Source organism: Juglans microcarpa x Juglans regia, chromosome 8D, assembly GCF_004785595.1.
Source record: "Juglans microcarpa x Juglans regia isolate MS1-56 chromosome 8D, Jm3101_v1.0, whole genome shotgun sequence".
NCBI lineage: Eukaryota > Viridiplantae > Streptophyta > Magnoliopsida > Fagales > Juglandaceae > Juglans > Juglans microcarpa x Juglans regia.
The window spans coordinates 30,919,463-30,937,046 of record NC_054608.1 but is presented as its reverse complement, the minus strand read 5'-3'; the positions used below and the strand labels follow the sequence as shown (position 1 = coordinate 30,937,046).

Here is a 17,584-nt window from a genome sequence, read left to right as displayed (position 1 = left end):
TGCAAAATTAAGCCCCACCTCCCATACTGTTCTCCAGTATCGGTTAGCCGCACAGTTTCCCCAGTCCCACACCCCTGAAACCAGCGGTTTTGTGCCCTCACCACCCTAACATGTTTTAACGTTAGTTTAAATAGCGAGTTGAGATAAAGATGAAATAAAATAAAATTATATCTGTATTCAAATAAGTTAAGATTTTACAAGTCATTTTCTTAAAAAAAAAAAAAAGGAAAAAGAAAAGAAAAGGTGAGATTCACTTAACAAAATTTATCTGTTTTTCAAAAGGATTGTTCGATTAAGATGTCGTTTGAATTCGAAGATGAGTTGAGATGAGTTAAAATAAATTGTGAATAATAGTGAGATGGGTTGTAAATAGTAATGAGATTTGTTAGTTAAAATTAATGAATAGTAATGAATAGTAGTAAGATGAGTTGAGATAAATTGAGATGAGTTGAGATGAATTACGAATACAAACCGGCCTAAGTGTTTATCTTAAAATACTATACTAATCAGGTAGATTCCATTAAGATGGTAAGCCATTTCGGAAAGTGTTTCACTTTCACCTCCATCATTGTTTCTACAGCATAAACTTTGATGACATATATGCTCTATGCATGACAATGGTTTCGTTTTGTTAGACACACTTGGAATATAATACCATGTTCTTAAACGCCAGAGGTTTATGTTCGAATATGATTCATGGAGTTTTGATCGATGAAGTTTTGATAGTTTTATATTCCTTGAAGGAATCGTATCCATTTTTTTCTTTGTGATGTCATCTCCTGGTCCACCAATCCCAATCTGTCCCAACTTACCAGTCTTGAGTCTTCCCCCTGTTACCACCTAACATCACCTACTTTTTCTGTTGATAAAAAGACTCGACTTTTGACGTTTAGATTGAGAAAGATCCCCATCGTTCTCTTCCATTTTGCGACTACTTTAACCATTCTATAAGTCTCTGGGTCTGTCTTCGACCTCCTCTGAAGTGCCATCAATGGCGGTTCTCTGTAAGAAAAATGTGGCTCTGTGCGCTCTCTTTACCATTACCTCTGGCCTTTGTTTCTTCCATTCATCTGCAGAGCTTCAAAGGTTTGAGCACCCCACCAAAAGTGATGGGTCGCTTAGCTTTTTGGTCGTTGGGGACTGGGGAAGAAGAGGGGCTTTCAACCAATCTCAAGTTGCTCATCAGGTTCTACTTGTTTATCTTCTCTATTATGTTGTAGGTGCTTGTGAGATTCAAATCCAAGTTAAGTTCTTTCGAGAATTTATGGTTTGTGGTTTAGAGAAAGACCCAAGAAGGAAAAGAAAGAACTTGTTCTGATTCTCTTTTGTGATGAGTCGTGCTTGTATTCTAATGCGCTCACAGAGTATGCTTTGTTATGATTCTTGCTTGTAGATGGGAAGGATTGGAGAGAAGCTAGACATCAACTTTGTAGTTTCAACAGGAGATAATTTCTATGATGATGGATTGACTAGTGAACAGGATACAGCATTTGAGGAATCATTTACCAAAGTATACACAGCCAACAGCCTGCAGAAACAGTGGTACAGTGGTAAGTTCGAACTTTAACTTAAATTAGATGGATAAACCAAAAAATTACAATCTTTTTTTCTTGTACTTATCTATGACAATTTGAAGGTATGATGTAATTCAGTTTAATTCCTATGCAGTTTTGGGCAACCATGATTATAGGGGCAATGCAGAAGCACAATTGAGCCCTCTCCTCAGGAAAATTGATAGTAGATGGCTCTGCCTGAGATCTTTTATTGTGAATTCTGGTAAATTGGTCTTACATTCAAGCATTTCACATGTCAACATAATCTCAAATCTCCAACATTCACCATATTTTAGACTAAATAGATACTATCCATTTCAAATGGAGAGGATCCTTTTCTAGCCTGGCATTGGGCACCCAATGAAATTTAGTTTTCCTCTATGGCTGTGTTTTGTAGGATTAGCCGAGATTATATTTGTGGACACCACTCCTTTTGTCTATGCATACTTTACTGATACAAAGGACCATACTTATGATTGGAGGGGCATCCACTCTCGCAAGCTTTACATTGCAAACCTATTAAAGGTATTTTTTTTCTTCTTTGAATATATCAAATTTTGGGAGCAATTTAAACTTTCTATATTGCTCACAAACCTTTGTAATAGGATGTTGAATTGGCATTGAAAGAGTCAACAGCAAAATGGAAGATTGTTGTTGGTCACCATGCCATCAAAAGTGTTGGACATCATGGTGATATAAAGGAGCTTTCAAAGTGGCTTCTCCCTGTGCTTCAGGTTAATAACATTGTCAGAAACCACTCTACAGTTCTTATATACTATGGAAGAACAAAAGGGCTTTTAAGAATATCTGTTGTTTTGGTTTCTTCTGCCTCATTAAGCGGCAGAAAGCGATAAAATCAGTTCAATGAAGCTAAAATTCTGTTATGTGATTCAAAATAACAGGCCAACAATGTTGATTTTTACATGAATGGGCATGACCATTGCCTTGAGCATATAAGTGACACAAAAAGGTAAACAACATCTGAATTTTACACCCTTGTCTAAAATTGCAGCAACTTTGTATTTCACTAATGCTGAAACTTGTTGCAGCCCTATACAATTTCTAACTAGTGGAGCTGGGTCCAAGGCATGGAGAGGAGACATTAAAGGACTGAATAGAGGTGGTCTGAAGTTCTTCTATGATGGACAGGGTTTCATGTCTGTCCAGCTGAACAAGATGGATGCAGAAATTATATTCTATGATGTTTTTGGCAAGATTTTGCACAGTTGGAGAACATCGAAGCAGCTTCACCAATCAACATGAAGTTTTGCTTCTAGCTTCTAGGGCAAAGCACAATGTAAACTTACCTTGTTATGGACTGGATTTTTGTAAAGAAATAATATTTGTAGTCATTGAGTGCTCAAGTGCCACGTAATCTCTTTGAAAAAACTAAGTAAATACATGATCCACATAAAAAAAAAAAAAAAAATTAATTTTTTAATAGTAGATTTTACTATTTCTCAAAACGATTACGCGGCACTTGTGCACTCTACGATTATATGTAGTATTACTCTTTTGTAATTAAGCATATGAAGTCCCAACTACACAATTTAGGCTTAGTTTGGGTAGCCAAGATACCTCAACACTTTCTAAATATTCTCGTACTATTAGAAATACTCCACATGCCAAACGTAATGAACCATCTTCATATCAAAATCTTTCCAAAAATTACTATAATATTTATCACTATTATATATAAATAAAAATTAAAATCTATAATATTTATCACTATTAAATATAAATAAAAAATAAAATCACTATAATATTTATCACTATAATATATAAAAATAAATAAAATCAGTATAATATTTATCACTATTAAATATAAATAAAAAATAAAATCACTATAATATTTATTACTATTATATATAAATAAAAAATAAATATAAATAAAAATAAAATCACTATAATATTTATTACTATTATATATAAATAAAATCATCATTAAAAAAAAATTAATAATTGATGAGACCCACACCTTTTTCAATTATCTATTCAAAAGTAAACAACTCAACATACTTCATACATCCAAACAATTCAAAATACTCTCAATGGGATCCATAAACTCACTTCAATCTCTACTCATAACTATTCACAAACATTCTCAACACTTTTCAGATATTTTCACTATCCAAACGTAGCCTTAATCCTCTCGGAAAAAAGGCTCTCTGCCTGCTATCTTTCCTTTTTCTTTTTGTATATATATATTTTTTAAATTAAAAAAAATTAATTCAAAGAAAAAGTTAAGAGATGACCATGCAGTCACCCCCACATGGTATTTTCATCCAATCACAGAATAATATAAGGACTAATTTTTATTTTTGGAGTGACATATGATCCCATAAGAGAATATCATTACGCAACAAATTTCCAAGTTCCGAATATCCTTGGATTCCTTGCACACAAACCTAAAGCACATGCCTAAACGTGGTGTCCTAACATAGGAAGTTGCTGGGAAATTGATATGAAAGTAACCCTTGCGCAGTTTGGACCCAGCATTGGTACCCTTTAACAGTTATATATCATACACCCACATATCTTTTAGGCAGTCAGTATCTGATTGAAAACTGTAATCGGGAGAGAGATCCTTGCTATGTACAAGCGGTTTGGTGTGTCAATTGCCAAACTGCATACCGACGTTTACATGATTTTTGTCTTTTGTACATCCTTGGTGCGTATAACATATAAAACAAGGCAAGCCGGGCATGCGAGTCTACTTAGCAATATAGATTAATGTTTGTCATTTTGTACATTAAAATTATTGTCGCCCTCTTCTTTGTGTCCATGGAATATTAGCTTATTAGCCTATAAAAGAGCATGCTGAAAGTCCATCTGAATTACAACTCGAGCTCTCTTGTTTTGGCTGGTTTTTGGGACTATGCCATGTCTATTAGTTTTCTCCTGGTGGCTTTCTTCTGTGCTTGCTTTCTTCCTATAACAGCTGAGCTTCAGCGACTCGAACACCCGGTTAAAGCCGATGGCTCGCTTAGCTTTTTGGTGATTGGAGACTGGGGAAGAAGGGGACATTACAATCAATCTGATGTTGCTTATCAGGTTTGTTTAAATAGTTTGTTTTGACGTATAATTGTTATGAGATGAGCCTTTTTCTTTCTCTCTTTCTTTTTTCGCCTCTTTGCTTCCCCACTTGCTGCTGATCATGAGCAATAAATGTGGAAGTGAGAGGAGAGGTTGTATTTCTCCATAAACACTTTATTTCTCACACTTCTTGGAGTCTGAAAGAATGGAAATAACTCTATCATGGACTGGAGGCTCATTTGCACTGGAGGCTCATTTGCATTAAATTCTAAACGAATATGTTGTAGATGGGAAGAATTGGGGAGAAGTTGAGCATAGATTTTGTAGTTTCTACTGGAGACAACTTTTATGAGGATGGACTTACCAGCATAGATGACCCTGCATTTGAGAAGTCATTCGCCAAGATCTACACTGCTAAGAGCCTGCAGAAGCAATGGTACAACAGTAAGTTCATAGGACTAGCCTTTGTGTACATGTATGCACTTATGTATATGTGACCCTTTTGTCTGTTGCCCATCTAATACACAAAGCACCATATTGGATTCCAGTTTTGGGCAACCATGATTATAGAGGAGATGTTGAGGCACAATTGAATCCAATTCTTAGGAGAGTTGATAGCAGATGGCTGTGTCTAAGATCCTTTGTTCTCAACTCAGGTATGAGCAAGGTCAATTTTTTAAGCTCCCTTTCTGATCATGTATCTTCTATTTACTTAAAAAATGAGAGGTTCTTAATTCATTTTTCTTCTTAGAAATTGTGGAGTTTTTCTTCATCGACACGACTCCTTTCGTTGATAAGTACTTTCTGAGGCTAAAGCACCATACTTATGATTGGAGAGGTGTGCTTCCGAGGAAAGAATACCTCTCGAAGCTCTTAAAGGTAATTCAGATGATCATCTTAGTGAATTTTCTGAATTACTGAAGCAACTAATGATTTTCTGCTTTATGCCTAAGATCTAATTTGGCTTTTCGAATCAGGATCTTGATTCAGCTCTGAGGGATTCCACTGCAAACTGGAAAATTGTCGTTGGACATCATACTATCAGAAGCATAGGGCATCACAGAGACACCAGGGAGCTTGTAATGCAGGTTCTACCAATATTTGAGGTAAATATTGTACTGAGAGAGAGAGAGAGAGAGAGAGAGAGAGAATTGATGAACATATGTTTGAAGACGCAGCTTCTTAATTGAATTTGGTCTTATTTTATTTCCAGGAGCATAGCGTTGACATGTACATAAATGGGCATGACCATTGCTTGGAACACATAAGCAGCAAAAGCAGGTCTGTAAAATCAACCAAACCTTTATATATCACAGAAAAATTAACAGACCTTATCATGATCAGTGATGAAACTTTATCATAATGCAGCAACATCCAATTTTTAACCAGCGGAGGAGGTTCAAAGGCATGGAAAGGTGATATAGGCAAATTGGGCCAAGATTTATTGAAGTTTTACTATGATGGGCAAGGATTTTTATCTGTTGAACTTAAGCAGACCGAAGCGAAGATTGTATTTTATGACATATTTGGCAATGTTTTGCACAATTTCAATATTTCTAAGGGGCTCTTCTCTACAATGTAGATAAGTAATCATAATATGATGTCTCTTATCTCTAATAAATGAATTTCCTAGTTTGGGTAGTGAGGTATTCTCAGGTATTTACTATTTATTATTCACCTACTATTCACTACTATACAATATTCTATCATTACTTTTTCACTACTATATAGTGAATACCTCACTGCCCAAATGCAACCGGCAATATCTTACCAAAACCCTATTCTACAATATTGTATATTCCCCGATAATCTTCCACAATCTTTTTTTCTGTTTTGACTGGCAAATTGCCATGACATATACATAGTGACTTGAATCCTAGTTATATGTCATTCTTCCATTATCTCTTGGCAAATATCAGTCCACCATTGCAAGCTAGCATAAGGATTACGTCAAATAACCATCAAGGGATGCTTAAAAGTAACATGTCTCTATCCCTGATTAATCTGTTCTTAAAGTTCAGTTTTCCAAGCTCCTCTCAAGACTAACTCGACATTCAAAAGAATCCATCTTCTTTCCTGTACCTAAACAATATCTCCACTTTGGATCTCAGAATAATGTTTCTAATCCGTTGCAGCATATCTATCTAATCGCTATTTCAATTGAAGACTACATTTAACAAGATTGCATTTTCACTTTTCAGCAATATACACACATTCCATAAGGCTATCATTCCAAACCAAAGTGTATTCTAAAAACATAACAACTCACTTTCTCTGTGCCTATATGGATAAACATGAGACAAAATCCAATTACATTTCACAGTACAAAATTCGAAAAACCAAACTATCTTTATTCCTTGATGAAGATCATAATAAACATTGTTTATCACGAAAAAAATTCTTATATACAGGACAATTAACACTTCAGTAATCCGAACAAATCACCAAAGTTACACTAACACCTTTATGTTGGTCAGTCGTGCCTCCACTACCAATTTGCTTAGGCAGGAATATAAATGGAGATGGATTAATTCATAACAAAATGGTACCTAGAATCCACGTAGCTCTCAACATCCCAGAGAAAAGAACCAAAAGTCACTGCCTCCAAGACCAGTCTCTTCAAACCACCAAAGCTAATCCTGATTTGTTCATCCTTGGAAGAATCCACTGTCCCCTGAGGTGTTATAACAATTTCAGGCCTTCCAAACAATGCCTCTGTGTGCTTCTCTATGATGCTAACAGCCTCTTTCGATCTTATTGTGGCATATGTCTGAAGTGTCTCCCCATCAAAAGACATTACGTAAGTTCTCAGTCGGGAAGCCTTTATCCCATGACCAAACCCCCCAGGACTGATGCCACCAGACCAGGAAGAGACCTCAGGATGGGATGCTCTAGCTTGGGAAGTGACATCATCACCACCAGGTCTCATGTTCCCACCAGCAGCTGTCTGAATATCACTCTCTAATTCGTCAGAAGCATTTGGAAGGATTTTCATCGTCTTCTCAAGCTGAAACCTCTGGTCAACCCGCTTGAGGAAGTATCCATACATCACAGATGCTGCATAGACCTGCCCAACCCTGAGTTTGCTTATCTGGGCTACAGCAGTTGAATCAGCTATACGGTTCCCCAGAATCAGAGTTAAGTGGTTCTGGATCATCTCATAGGCTTCAGGAGAGTGAAGCTGCTCGAGTTTCTCATCTTGGCTTGCCCATACATCCACTTGGCCAGAAGAATCCGAGGAAGAGGGGGCAATGGTGGGTATCAAAGAAACATTGGCATCCATGAACTTCTGCACTACCAGTGCATATAAAATTTCTTCCAAAGCCTTTCTCCTTTCATTAGCCTTAACCTCAGCAATTCTCCTGAGTTCAAAAGGCCATTAAAATTAATATTTCTCTCAAAATTACAATTCTGTTTTTAGTTCTCACGAAAATGAATGGAAAGAAAACAAAAAAAAAATGTTAAAACTTTCTATTTCATTTTCTTATGCAGTATTCAATGTTCAATCGAAGAACAATCTTACTAATAACAAACATCCCAGAAATTGTAAATTCTAATTGATTTTTGTTGTTCAAAAGATAAGTAATGCTACTAAGCATCAATCAGTCTTATCAACCACAAAGCAAAGCCAAAGAAGGTGATTGTAAAATTTAGACTAACCTGTAAAGAATTAAGTCAGTCCCCGAAGCAGGAGGCTCTTCTTTCTTTGTTTCAGCATCACGATCAGTTTGAAGCTGTTCAAGCTGCTGCTCAACCGCAGCAGGCACAAGATGTGGGTGGCTTACCAGGATCTGTGACAGAAACTGCCCAATTGGAGATTCAAGCTGAAGTGGAGCAATTGGCTCAGATGACCCTGCTGAGTCCGAGGACAATGATGCCCGAACCACCAAACCTCTCCTACTTCTACAAACCACTTTCCTGTGTCCCAACTTTGGTTGAGAAATTGAAGTGCAATGCTGCAATGCATCAATAACATGAAAAATGAATTTAACTCTAGAGTGCAGGGAAAAAAAGGTTGGTAAGTGCATGGTTGGAGGGAGGGGGAACCAAGAATTATGGAAAGCAGCCTCCATATATACTAGTAGCTCACATGTTTCATCTGAGAAGTGGGGAAAAATAGCGTTGGCGAAACTTTTTTAATTTTGGAATAGCTAAACATTGGTCATAAAAAACACGTGATTGAATGAATCCATGACCTCACCATTCACCCCTCGTATGCACAGTTGATGCACGCGTTTCATCCCAAAAGTGGGAAAAGAACGATCTCCAAAGTTTTTGTTTTCTTGGATAGGCACACATCACTGATGCACTCGAACGGGATTGAAGCCATAACCTCGCTCATCCTTCCTAGTTTCTATTTTCTACTCGTCGTGTCCACTACCTATATATGTAACCTTAGCGTGTCTATACTTAGATAAACGCACGCCTGAATTTATGCTCTCGCTGAGGAAAAAATGAGTTTATGTTCTAGTTCTAGACCTCTTGAGGAGCTTAATACATGTTTTGCAGAGGAGCTTAATAAAGTGAAAAAAATAAAATTGCAGCACCTAATCCAGGACGAATCCAGAAAAAGGTTTCTCTACTTTAAAAAGAAAAAAAAAATTATAATCATAAACTCATGCAAAAATCACATCTTTGAGCCGTTTGTGTGTTTCTTTAAAACAGGGTTCCATTATTTTCATTAGACCGCCATGCTTAAACCTTAAATCCATGAATCCAAAAGGAGAAAGAACGTCAGAAACCAAAGCAACGATCTCACACCTTAACAGCGGGCTGGAACTTGGTACCGAGACGCAGAAAATTGGGCCCGTTCGCAGTCAAAATACCCGATCTGCCAATAGAAGTTGACGGTATTGAGCTGCCGAATTGGGATCGGACGACTGTCGCTGCCCCAGCTTCCATTTTTCACCTCTGCTAATCCAAAAACTAAAAAACCATATAAAATATCAGGAAAAAATAAAACCAAAAGCAAGGTAACCCAAAAAATGTAACAGATCGAATGGGAAAATACACTACCTTGGAAGGAAGATAAACCCTGAAGTCGAGACTCGAGAGAGCGCGAGAGAGAGAGAGAATAAAAAGTTCTGAGTAGGAAATCTAAGCTTTGTATGGAAATATAGATATCTCCTGCTTTTCTGCTTGATTTGATTCAGAGGATTACCGTGTTTGCTCTATAATTGTGATTGTTTATATATAGTTGTAACTTGTGATTCACGTTCTAAGATGCAGCAAAAACAAATGCCCCCGCTGTTTGGATTTATTTACGGTAATACCCAGCTGGGTACCGTCCTACAAATGTCATTTTGATTAGAACTAAATTTACGGTCAGTGGCCACCAATCTCTTGTATTAGAACGTCAGATCTATCTATATTATATTTTAAATTAAGTGTGGATAACTTGTAAGTTTTTTTTTTTTTTTTAAAGCAAGTTAATTTCATTAAACAGGAAAGGTGATGCATAAGAAAAATATGAAATTTCTCAAAAATTGTCCCAAAGTAATAAAAAATAATACAAAGTGGTGATACGTGAGGAGAGGGTGGGGTTTATTTGGGACTAATTTTTTTGTCCATATCCATGTCCTATAATAAGATGCCGTCTTATAGAAAGACGGACATGTGTTTGCAAAAAAGCAAACAATGGAACTACAGTCGGTGGTTCCTTCTTCGAAAGCGGTGAAAGTAATAGGTGCACTGTCACATATTGTTTGGAATTGATTTTTGGAGAGGTCCGTGATCCTTACAAGATCACTGGTTAGGAAAAATGGTAACAGCCGGAATCCAAGCCGAGTTGGCGACAACAAACCAACAAAGGCAGTGGTAGCGAGTGTAGGACACGCGCCACCTGTGGAGGTGAACTGACGAGCAAATCTGGAGGACCTGGGGCCTCTAAAGCTAGTGGGACCGTGCGTGGCCGCCAAAGCTGCTCTGGTACGTGGCTACGATTAAAAAACCTGCACGGTTGTGGCCGCGCGTGCATCGAACGCACAAGCGGATTTTTCTTCTGCGACCATGAAGATCGGTGACCAAAGAGGTTGAACCGGTGTCACGTGTTGGTCAAAGGTTGTTGGAATGCAGTAGATCAGGGAGGATCAGCACTAAGGAAAGAAAACTAAAGGAAAAGTTAAGGAAAAAAGAAAAACAACGAAACATATAAAAGAAAAAGCCTCTAGGGCTGGCTAGGGAGGAGTTAGTCGGAGCCTAAGCTCCGAACCCCCTCCACTCAGTGAAAACAAAGGGTCTATAAACTTTAGAGAGAAAACGTCGGATGAGAGAGAGGGAAAAACTTGGGGCTCAAATTGAAACCTAAGTCTTTTCTTTGGATAACTTATAAGTTATATGTCTTAAGATGTAAATATTATTTTATAAATAAATCCTTTTAAAAAAAAAAGAAGAAAAAGAGTAATCTAGATACAATCATAAGGTGTGTTAGATCCGCACATTTCTTTTAAAACAAGTGAATTTCATACTTAAAAATATATTTTTTTTATGTGAATTTCAGATTTATTCACTTTTTTAAAAGTGAATTACAAGATTTGTACATCTTAACACTACAAATATCATTTTGAGAAAAATCAAATGATTTTGAAATTATGCGAGGAGATCACTTGATTTTATATGGTGAATTGAACTTTGATGAATAATATTATCGAGATTTAATATATGCACCAACTTATATGATATTGATAATCTTTATAAATGTAATTGTCGCTATAATTATTAATCATTTTTTTAAAAAAAAAATTGCAATTATATGGATGAATCTTGCTAGTGAGCATACCATTTGAAAACTTAATTAGATTAAATGAAAAATAAATATTTTTTCATTTTTTTAAAGTTTTCAATTTAGAAGATAAGATAGCTAAAATTCATTTTGATCTATGAAAATGAATATATTTAGGAAAATAAAAGAGAATAATACATATATTTTAGGAAGGGGTTATTTGGTCATTAGAGTCTTGTCGGGTAGATCTTTTGGTGAGAAACAGGAGAGGGACAATCTTGGGCAAGATCTGTAATTTAGGATGTTTGTCGGTGGTAGGTGGGACCCATTCAGCAAAGTTGTGTTTGCCATGAAAGAAAAAGAAAAAGAAAATGAAGGAAAGAAGGTAGGAAAATGGGGTAATTCGAATATGCATTTTGGAATTCCAAAACTCAAAACATTTAACGCGTCTCAATTTGGACGGGACATTCTTTTTGTGGCTTTGGGGTTCTCAGATTCTTCCCTTTCTTATTACGTGTGTCACCATTAGACACACACCTTGCAAGATTTCCACCGCTCATAATATCTTATAAAAGCATTCTTATTGACTTGATCAAAGTTTAATGATAGTTAAACTTTAGTCAATATGAGCTAAAAAATATCACATTAGATTGGACATCTTTATAAAATTTTAGACTTTTGCTACAATAATTCTTCAAATTTGTTAGTGAACAGTAAGCTAGCCAAACATTAAAATATTCAATTCTCACTTCTCTTATAAAATATGTAGGCATTTTTTATAATTAAAAAGTTTGGTTCGATTTATTATTATTAAATATAAAATGTGATAACAATAAATTAATTAGTTAATATTAATTAGAATATTTAATATTAATATAATATTTAATAAATTTGATAAATATGAATATTAATTTAATTAGAATATAATTATTATTATTATAAATATTTAATGTTAATTTAATATTTAACAAATGTAATAAATATTAATTTAATTTAATTAGAAAATTATTATTATTAATATTAAATTGGTAGAATTATAAAATATGATACAAATAAATTAAATAAAAAAATTATTAAATTAATAATATTTTATTATTATATAGAGAGCAAATGGCTAATCCAATGTGGATATTGAATTTAAATGGAATAGAAAAATGTAAAAAAGTGTGATATTGACTAAATTTTAAAAATGAATTTGGCCAAGCCAATGAGAATCCTATAAGTGGATTATGTCATGATTAGATAGTGAGATAAGATGAGATGATTTTATATTAAAATTAAAAATTAAATAAAATATTATTAGAATATTATTTTTTTAATATTATTATTATAAAAAGTTGAATTGTATATTATATTTTGTGTAAAATTTAAAAAAATTATAATAATGAAATGAGATGAGATGAGATAAAACCTTTTTGTATTCAAACGAGCGTATATACGATCCTCCTGCTATTTCATCCGCATTTTAAAAAAAAAATTAGATTGATTGTATAATTAGTACTTAGATTTTTACTTGAATTTTGAAATAAAAAACTCATAATTATATATTTTAGTTAAATTTTATTAAAAAAATTAACATAAGATTGTCACGTGACATCACTATATTATATATATCGGTCTTTGATTGGACGATAGATGACACATGATACCTCCTAGTAGTATGCTACGTGACAATCATCCATTATTTTTCACTTTTTTCGTCCCATTTTTATTCTCTTCTTATGTGAAATTGTTATGGAATTAAGATTTGAGGAAATAATTTTTTTGATAACATACCTATAGAATATATGCTATCAACCTCTTAAAATCACATGGTTTTCGAAGAATGGTGACAATGGAATATACAAGCGGGCAGCAGCCCTTCCCGTACTCCACCCTTGTACTTGTCCTCTTTTTTGGTTTGTCTGTCCCTGTTGATCGGGTAGTCGGACTTTTTATCCCCTCTGCGTGCAAATCTAGCCAAGATCAACACCGAAACAAAGATTAATACCAAAATCTATATTAGAAAAATGAAACTCAAACCACGAAACATAGATCTAGCTTGAAAAAGCAAATCTAGGTTGAGAGCTCTTAAAAAAAACATAGATCTGGCTTGAGAGATCGGAAATCATGGTCTTTGGTCTCTTGATCGAGTGACCCGCAACCATGGTAGTGGATCTCTGGCTCAAGTAACCCGTGGGCATGACTGCAAGTTTTGCCTAGACAAGAAAGAGAAGAAGAAGAATGAGAAGAAGAAGACGAGTAGTATTGATTTGAGAAATACAATAAAGTAAAGAAGATGAGCATGCCTGCATGAGAAGAACATGGCTAGGAGAATAAAAAATGAAGGGGAGTCGGCGCTTAAAGAACAAAAGAGAAGGAGTACGGGCGAGCGAGATAAAAATCGGGTGGGTGGGTACCTACTCGGAACCGGCCTGCTCATAATTAAAAACTTAAACCGCTCGCCCGCACCCGTGCCTTGAGCGAGCAGGTTGCTAGCGAACAAGCGGATCACCCGAACGGAACAGATGCTGGTGATCCAACCCCCACCCCTAATAGCTATGATTATATGAACAATTTTAGTTTATAAGTAACAAAAAAAATCTCGCAAGTTTTAAACTGATCCTGTTAGTGTAGAATACTGTTGGGTAAAATAGGTTGCATGAATCCTCACAAAACCGAGCGCCAATCATTTGAAGGCCCAAATATGAAACTTGACTACCAATAAGGTGAGGTTAAACAAACAACTTGCCATCCCGCCACGTTATAACATGGAGACGAATGCAAATATGAAAATGAGTTTTACAATTTTATGGTCTATTAGTTTGCAAGCATTTTTTTTTTTTTTAAAAGTGAAACTCGCTTAAAAAATTAATTAATTTTTTTATTTTTATAATGAGTTTCACATTTTTCAAAAGTCTTACACGCTCTAAACTTATATTAGCATTACTCAACAAAGACAAATACATCCAATGAGGTTATACACTCCGTAATCTACTCAATCCATCTTTCCCTAAACCCCATTCTCTGCATGATAGCCTTCAAAAAATTTCATTCAACCCTATCATATGCCTTTGAGATGTTCATTTTCAGTGCCATGCTTCTTCCTTTACTCTTAGATCTGGTCTTCATAGAGTGCAAAGTTTCATAAATTGCAATAACATTGTCCAAAATCAACGTACCAGGAATGAATGCACTCTGATTTTTAGCAATGATCTTATCAAGAACTAGCTTAAGGCTATTTGCAAGTCTTCGAAATTAGCTTGTATAACACATTGCACTAATAGGTTTATAGTCACCCACCTTCTTAGGCTCAGGCACTTTTGGAACAAGGGCCACATAAGTAAAATTGATAGATTTATCAAGCACACCCCCATTCAGGAAACTCAGCATTGCATCACACACCTCTGTATCATATGTTGTGCTGGTAAATACTAGACTAGGTGATGTTATATACCCTTCAAGAGGCATTAGGCAAGGGGATTCAATTTCCCCTATCTGTTTTTGTTGTGTGCTGAGGGGCTAAGCAGTCTCATTAATGCAGCTGAGGCTAAGGGTGAGATAAGAGGTATGGTTGTTGCAAGAGGAGGAATAAGGGTTTCTTATCTCCTCTTTACTGATGATTGTATTATTTTTGCAAGAGCCAAGTGGATTGAGTGGTTGAAGGTGAAGGAAATCCTACAGGTATATGAAGAAGCATCTGGCCAATGTATGAATTTACAAAAAAATCACTATGATGTTTAGCTCTCGAGTTAGACAGGAAGAAAGGGAAAGGATTATGAATGATCTTGGGGCAAGGGTGCAGAGCAGCTATAAAAAAATATTTGGGGTTGTATACTATGATTGGAAGAGCCTGCTATGACACCTTCAGAGGGATTAAGGATAGGGTTTGGCATAAGGTTAATAATTGAAAAAATCAATTCATTTCCCCTGCTGGCAAAGAAGTACTTCTCAAAGCAATGATTCAGCCCATACCTACCTACCATATGAGTGTATTCAGGTTACCTAAGAGGCTGTGTAAGGAAATATCTGGTATTATGGCTAAATTCTGGTGGCGTTATAAAAATAATGAGAAAAAAATTCAATGGACCAATTGGGAGAAGTTGGGTTGTGCAACGATGGTTGAGGGACTTGGTTTTAGAGAGTTGGAAAGTTTCATTACTGCCCTTTTAGCTAAGCAGTGTTGGAGACTTGTCATTAAGCCATATTCTATTGCTGCTATTGTTTTGAAGTCAAAGTATTACAAGAATTCTGATGTGTTGAGCTCTAAACTGGGGTATGAACCATCTATGATTTGGAGGAGTATATGGGGATCTCTGAAACTACTAAAGGAAGGTCTGGTATAGAGAGTGGGCAATGGATTGAATATTAAAGTATGGGGTGATAAATGGTTGCCTAGTAAGCCTTCTCATCGAGTGAAATCTTCTATTAAGCATCTGAATGCTGAAGTTAAGGTGGCAAAGTTGATTGAGAATGGTGGTAGATGGGAAATTGAGACAGTTAAGGCTACTTTTACTAAAGAGAAAGCTGAAGTAATTTGCAATATTCCTCTAAGCTATACAGGATTGGAGGATAAAAGAATTTGGGCCTACTCTAAGAATGAGTGTTTTAGTGTTAGAAGTGCCTATCACCTTGACTTAAGCAGAAAAAAGGATTGGAAAGAGGAGTCTTCTGATGAAAGAAAGGTTAAAGAGGGGTGGAGAGAACTGTGGCAGCTCAACACCTCGGGTGTGGTTAAAAATTTTGTTTGGAAGGCTCTTACTAATTGTCTTCCCACCAAAAAGAATCTTTACAGAAGGAAAGTGGTGGAGAAGCCAATATGCCCTATCTGCCTGAGGGAGGATGGAACTATTTGCCATGCCTTGTAGAGCTGCCCTGCAGCTATGGATGTATGGGCTGAGAGAGAAAGCCCAATGCAGAAGTGGATGTCATCTGAGATGGATTTGGCTGCAGTATGGAAAAAACTATTAGCTGAATTGCCTATGGAAATGGTGGAGTTGGTGGTATCTGTAATGCAACATATATGGCTTAGAAGGAATAGGTGGATTTTTTAAGGAAATTTCAATAGTCCTCGGATGATTTTCCAGCAAGCAAAATCAAGTCTCATTGAATATCAACAAGCACAACAAAAATGATTAGAGAGAGTTGAAATTGCTACAGTAGGAAGAAGGCTGGTGAGATGGGAAGCTCCAGGTGAAGGCTTTGTAAAAAGTAAACTGGGATGTTGCTTTTAAAGCAAACCATAGAAGGATGGGAGCTAGAGTAGTCATTAGAGATGAAGAGGGAAATGTACAGGTGTCTTTGAGTTTGCCAAGAGATTATGTTCAATCTGTTGTGATTGCTGAAGCTGCTGCTTTATGGAGGGCTCTATGCTTATGTGTAGAACTTAATATACAGAAGGTTATACTTGAAGGGGATTCATTGGGGGTGATTAAAACTGTAAATAACAGAGAAGAATGCTTGGAATGGCATGGATAGGTTATAAAAGACATTAAAAAGATTCTATATACACATCCAAATTGGATTCTAAAACACATATATAGAGAATGGAATAGAGTAGCTCATTTTCTTGCTCAAGTTGCTGTAAACTCTAGTGAGGAGTTGGTTTGGATAGACGATGGCCCTGGGGGGTTTTTTTCAATTGTTTTACAAGACAAGTGTTGTAATGATTGTTTTTCTGATATATGAAATGTGAAGTCTTAGTGATTCAAAAAAAAAAAAAAAAAGGTCTAATGAGATAAGTGGCATAGTAAATTTCAATAAGGCCAACTAACTAAAATTGAATAAGGCCAACTTATAAAGAAAAGTTTAATAATAAAGTTGCGCAAAGTATAAGCATTGAATGAAATAAGATCAAGTTATTCGCACTCACACAAAAAGCCCCAAACAAGAGGCAACATGATAAATGAAACATTTGGATATAACAAATTATGGGCCACCAACATCAAAGCCGAATACATGGAAGATGATCCATTCTTAGAATCCAAAGTCAAACCTTCGAATTCTTGATTTTGGAAAGGCGTAAACAAAACAAAGCCAGTCATCTCACAAGGAGCCCATTTCATTGTTAAGAATGGCCGATCCATCAAAGCCTTCTCTGATAATTGGATCCTCCACCTTCCTTCACTTATCCCTAACTCCAAGCTAGACACTTCAACCCTAGTATCCAACTTCATCTAAAACAACCTAAAGCAATGGGATAGAAATAAGCTTTTCTCCTCCTTTGAACCTCGCACTACAACAATGATGAACTCATTCGGGTCCAATCCCCCTCAGGCAAGTTTTCTATCAAATC

General features: G+C 35.9%; 3 protein-coding genes across 8 annotated transcripts; 2 read left to right on the top strand and 1 right to left on the bottom strand.

The window, feature by feature from the left end:
- Window positions 1-862: 862 nt before the first annotated feature.
- Window positions 863-17,028, top strand: LOC121242547 (purple acid phosphatase 17-like). The gene is made up of 9 exons (XM_041140422.1): window positions 863-1,186; window positions 1,394-1,550; window positions 1,669-1,776; window positions 1,951-2,078; window positions 2,159-2,287; window positions 2,456-2,523; window positions 2,603-2,881; window positions 14,858-14,862; window positions 16,987-17,028. Exons 1-7 carry the CDS (start codon window positions 992-994, stop codon window positions 2,814-2,816), a joined length of 999 nt encoding a protein of 332 aa, XP_040996356.1. The 5' UTR covers window positions 863-991; the 3' UTR covers window positions 2,817-2,881; window positions 14,858-14,862; window positions 16,987-17,028.
- On the top strand, window positions 4,371-6,230 carry LOC121242546 (purple acid phosphatase 3-like). The gene is made up of 7 exons (XM_041140421.1): window positions 4,371-4,607; window positions 4,877-5,033; window positions 5,138-5,245; window positions 5,341-5,468; window positions 5,567-5,695; window positions 5,803-5,870; window positions 5,958-6,230. The coding sequence occupies exons 1-7, from the start codon at window positions 4,371-4,373 to the stop codon at window positions 6,169-6,171; spliced, it is 1,041 nt and encodes a 346-aa protein (XP_040996355.1). The 3' UTR covers window positions 6,172-6,230.
- On the bottom strand, window positions 4,444-9,768 carry LOC121242544 (UV-B-induced protein At3g17800, chloroplastic-like). Of its 6 annotated transcripts, none has more exons than XM_041140419.1 (6): window positions 9,606-9,768; window positions 9,351-9,515; window positions 8,250-8,545; window positions 7,139-7,951; window positions 4,954-5,011; window positions 4,444-4,786 (listed from the first exon to the last, which is right to left on the bottom strand). In XM_041140419.1, exons 2-5 carry the CDS (start codon window positions 9,489-9,491, stop codon window positions 4,996-4,998), a joined length of 1,266 nt encoding a protein of 421 aa, XP_040996353.1. In that variant the 5' UTR covers window positions 9,492-9,515; window positions 9,606-9,768; the 3' UTR covers window positions 4,444-4,786; window positions 4,954-4,995. The 6 variants fall into 6 exon arrangements, with proteins under 6 accessions (XP_040996353.1, XP_040996351.1, XP_040996352.1 ...); XM_041140417.1 differs by having other exon boundaries at window positions 4,444-4,704; XM_041140418.1 differs by lacking the exon at window positions 4,444-4,786 and having other exon boundaries at window positions 4,833-5,011.
- Window positions 17,029-17,584: the final 556 nt, after the last annotated feature.

Excerpts from the sequence above, each read along its gene's own strand:
- LOC121242546 (XM_041140421.1), top strand. The coding sequence starts at position 4,371 with ATGCTGAAAGTCCATCTGAATTACAACTCGAGCTCTCTTGTTTTGGCT. Across the intron at positions 5,034-5,137 it reads GCAGAAGCAATGGTACAACA|TTTTGGGCAACCATGATTAT; the intron begins GTAAGTTCATAG and ends ATTGGATTCCAG. Across the intron at positions 5,871-5,957 it reads CACATAAGCAGCAAAAGCAG|CAACATCCAATTTTTAACCA; the intron begins GTCTGTAAAATC and ends ATCATAATGCAG.
- LOC121242547 (XM_041140422.1), top strand. The coding sequence starts at position 992 with ATGGCGGTTCTCTGTAAGAAAAATGTGGCTCTGTGCGCTCTCTTTACC. Across the intron at positions 1,551-1,668 it reads GCAGAAACAGTGGTACAGTG|TTTTGGGCAACCATGATTAT; the intron begins GTAAGTTCGAAC and ends ATTCCTATGCAG. Across the intron at positions 2,288-2,455 it reads GGCTTCTCCCTGTGCTTCAG|GCCAACAATGTTGATTTTTA; the intron begins GTTAATAACATT and ends TCAAAATAACAG.
- LOC121242544 (XM_041140414.1), bottom strand. The coding sequence starts at position 9,491 with ATGGAAGCTGGGGCAGCGACAGTCGTCCGATCCCAATTCGGCAGCTCA. Across the intron at positions 8,546-9,350 it reads AGTTCCAGCCCGCTGTTAAG|CATTGCACTTCAATTTCTCA; the intron begins GTGTGAGATCGT and ends GATGCATTGCAG. Across the intron at positions 7,952-8,249 it reads ACTGACTTAATTCTTTACAG|GAGAATTGCTGAGGTTAAGG; the intron begins GTTAGTCTAAAT and ends TTTTGAACTCAG.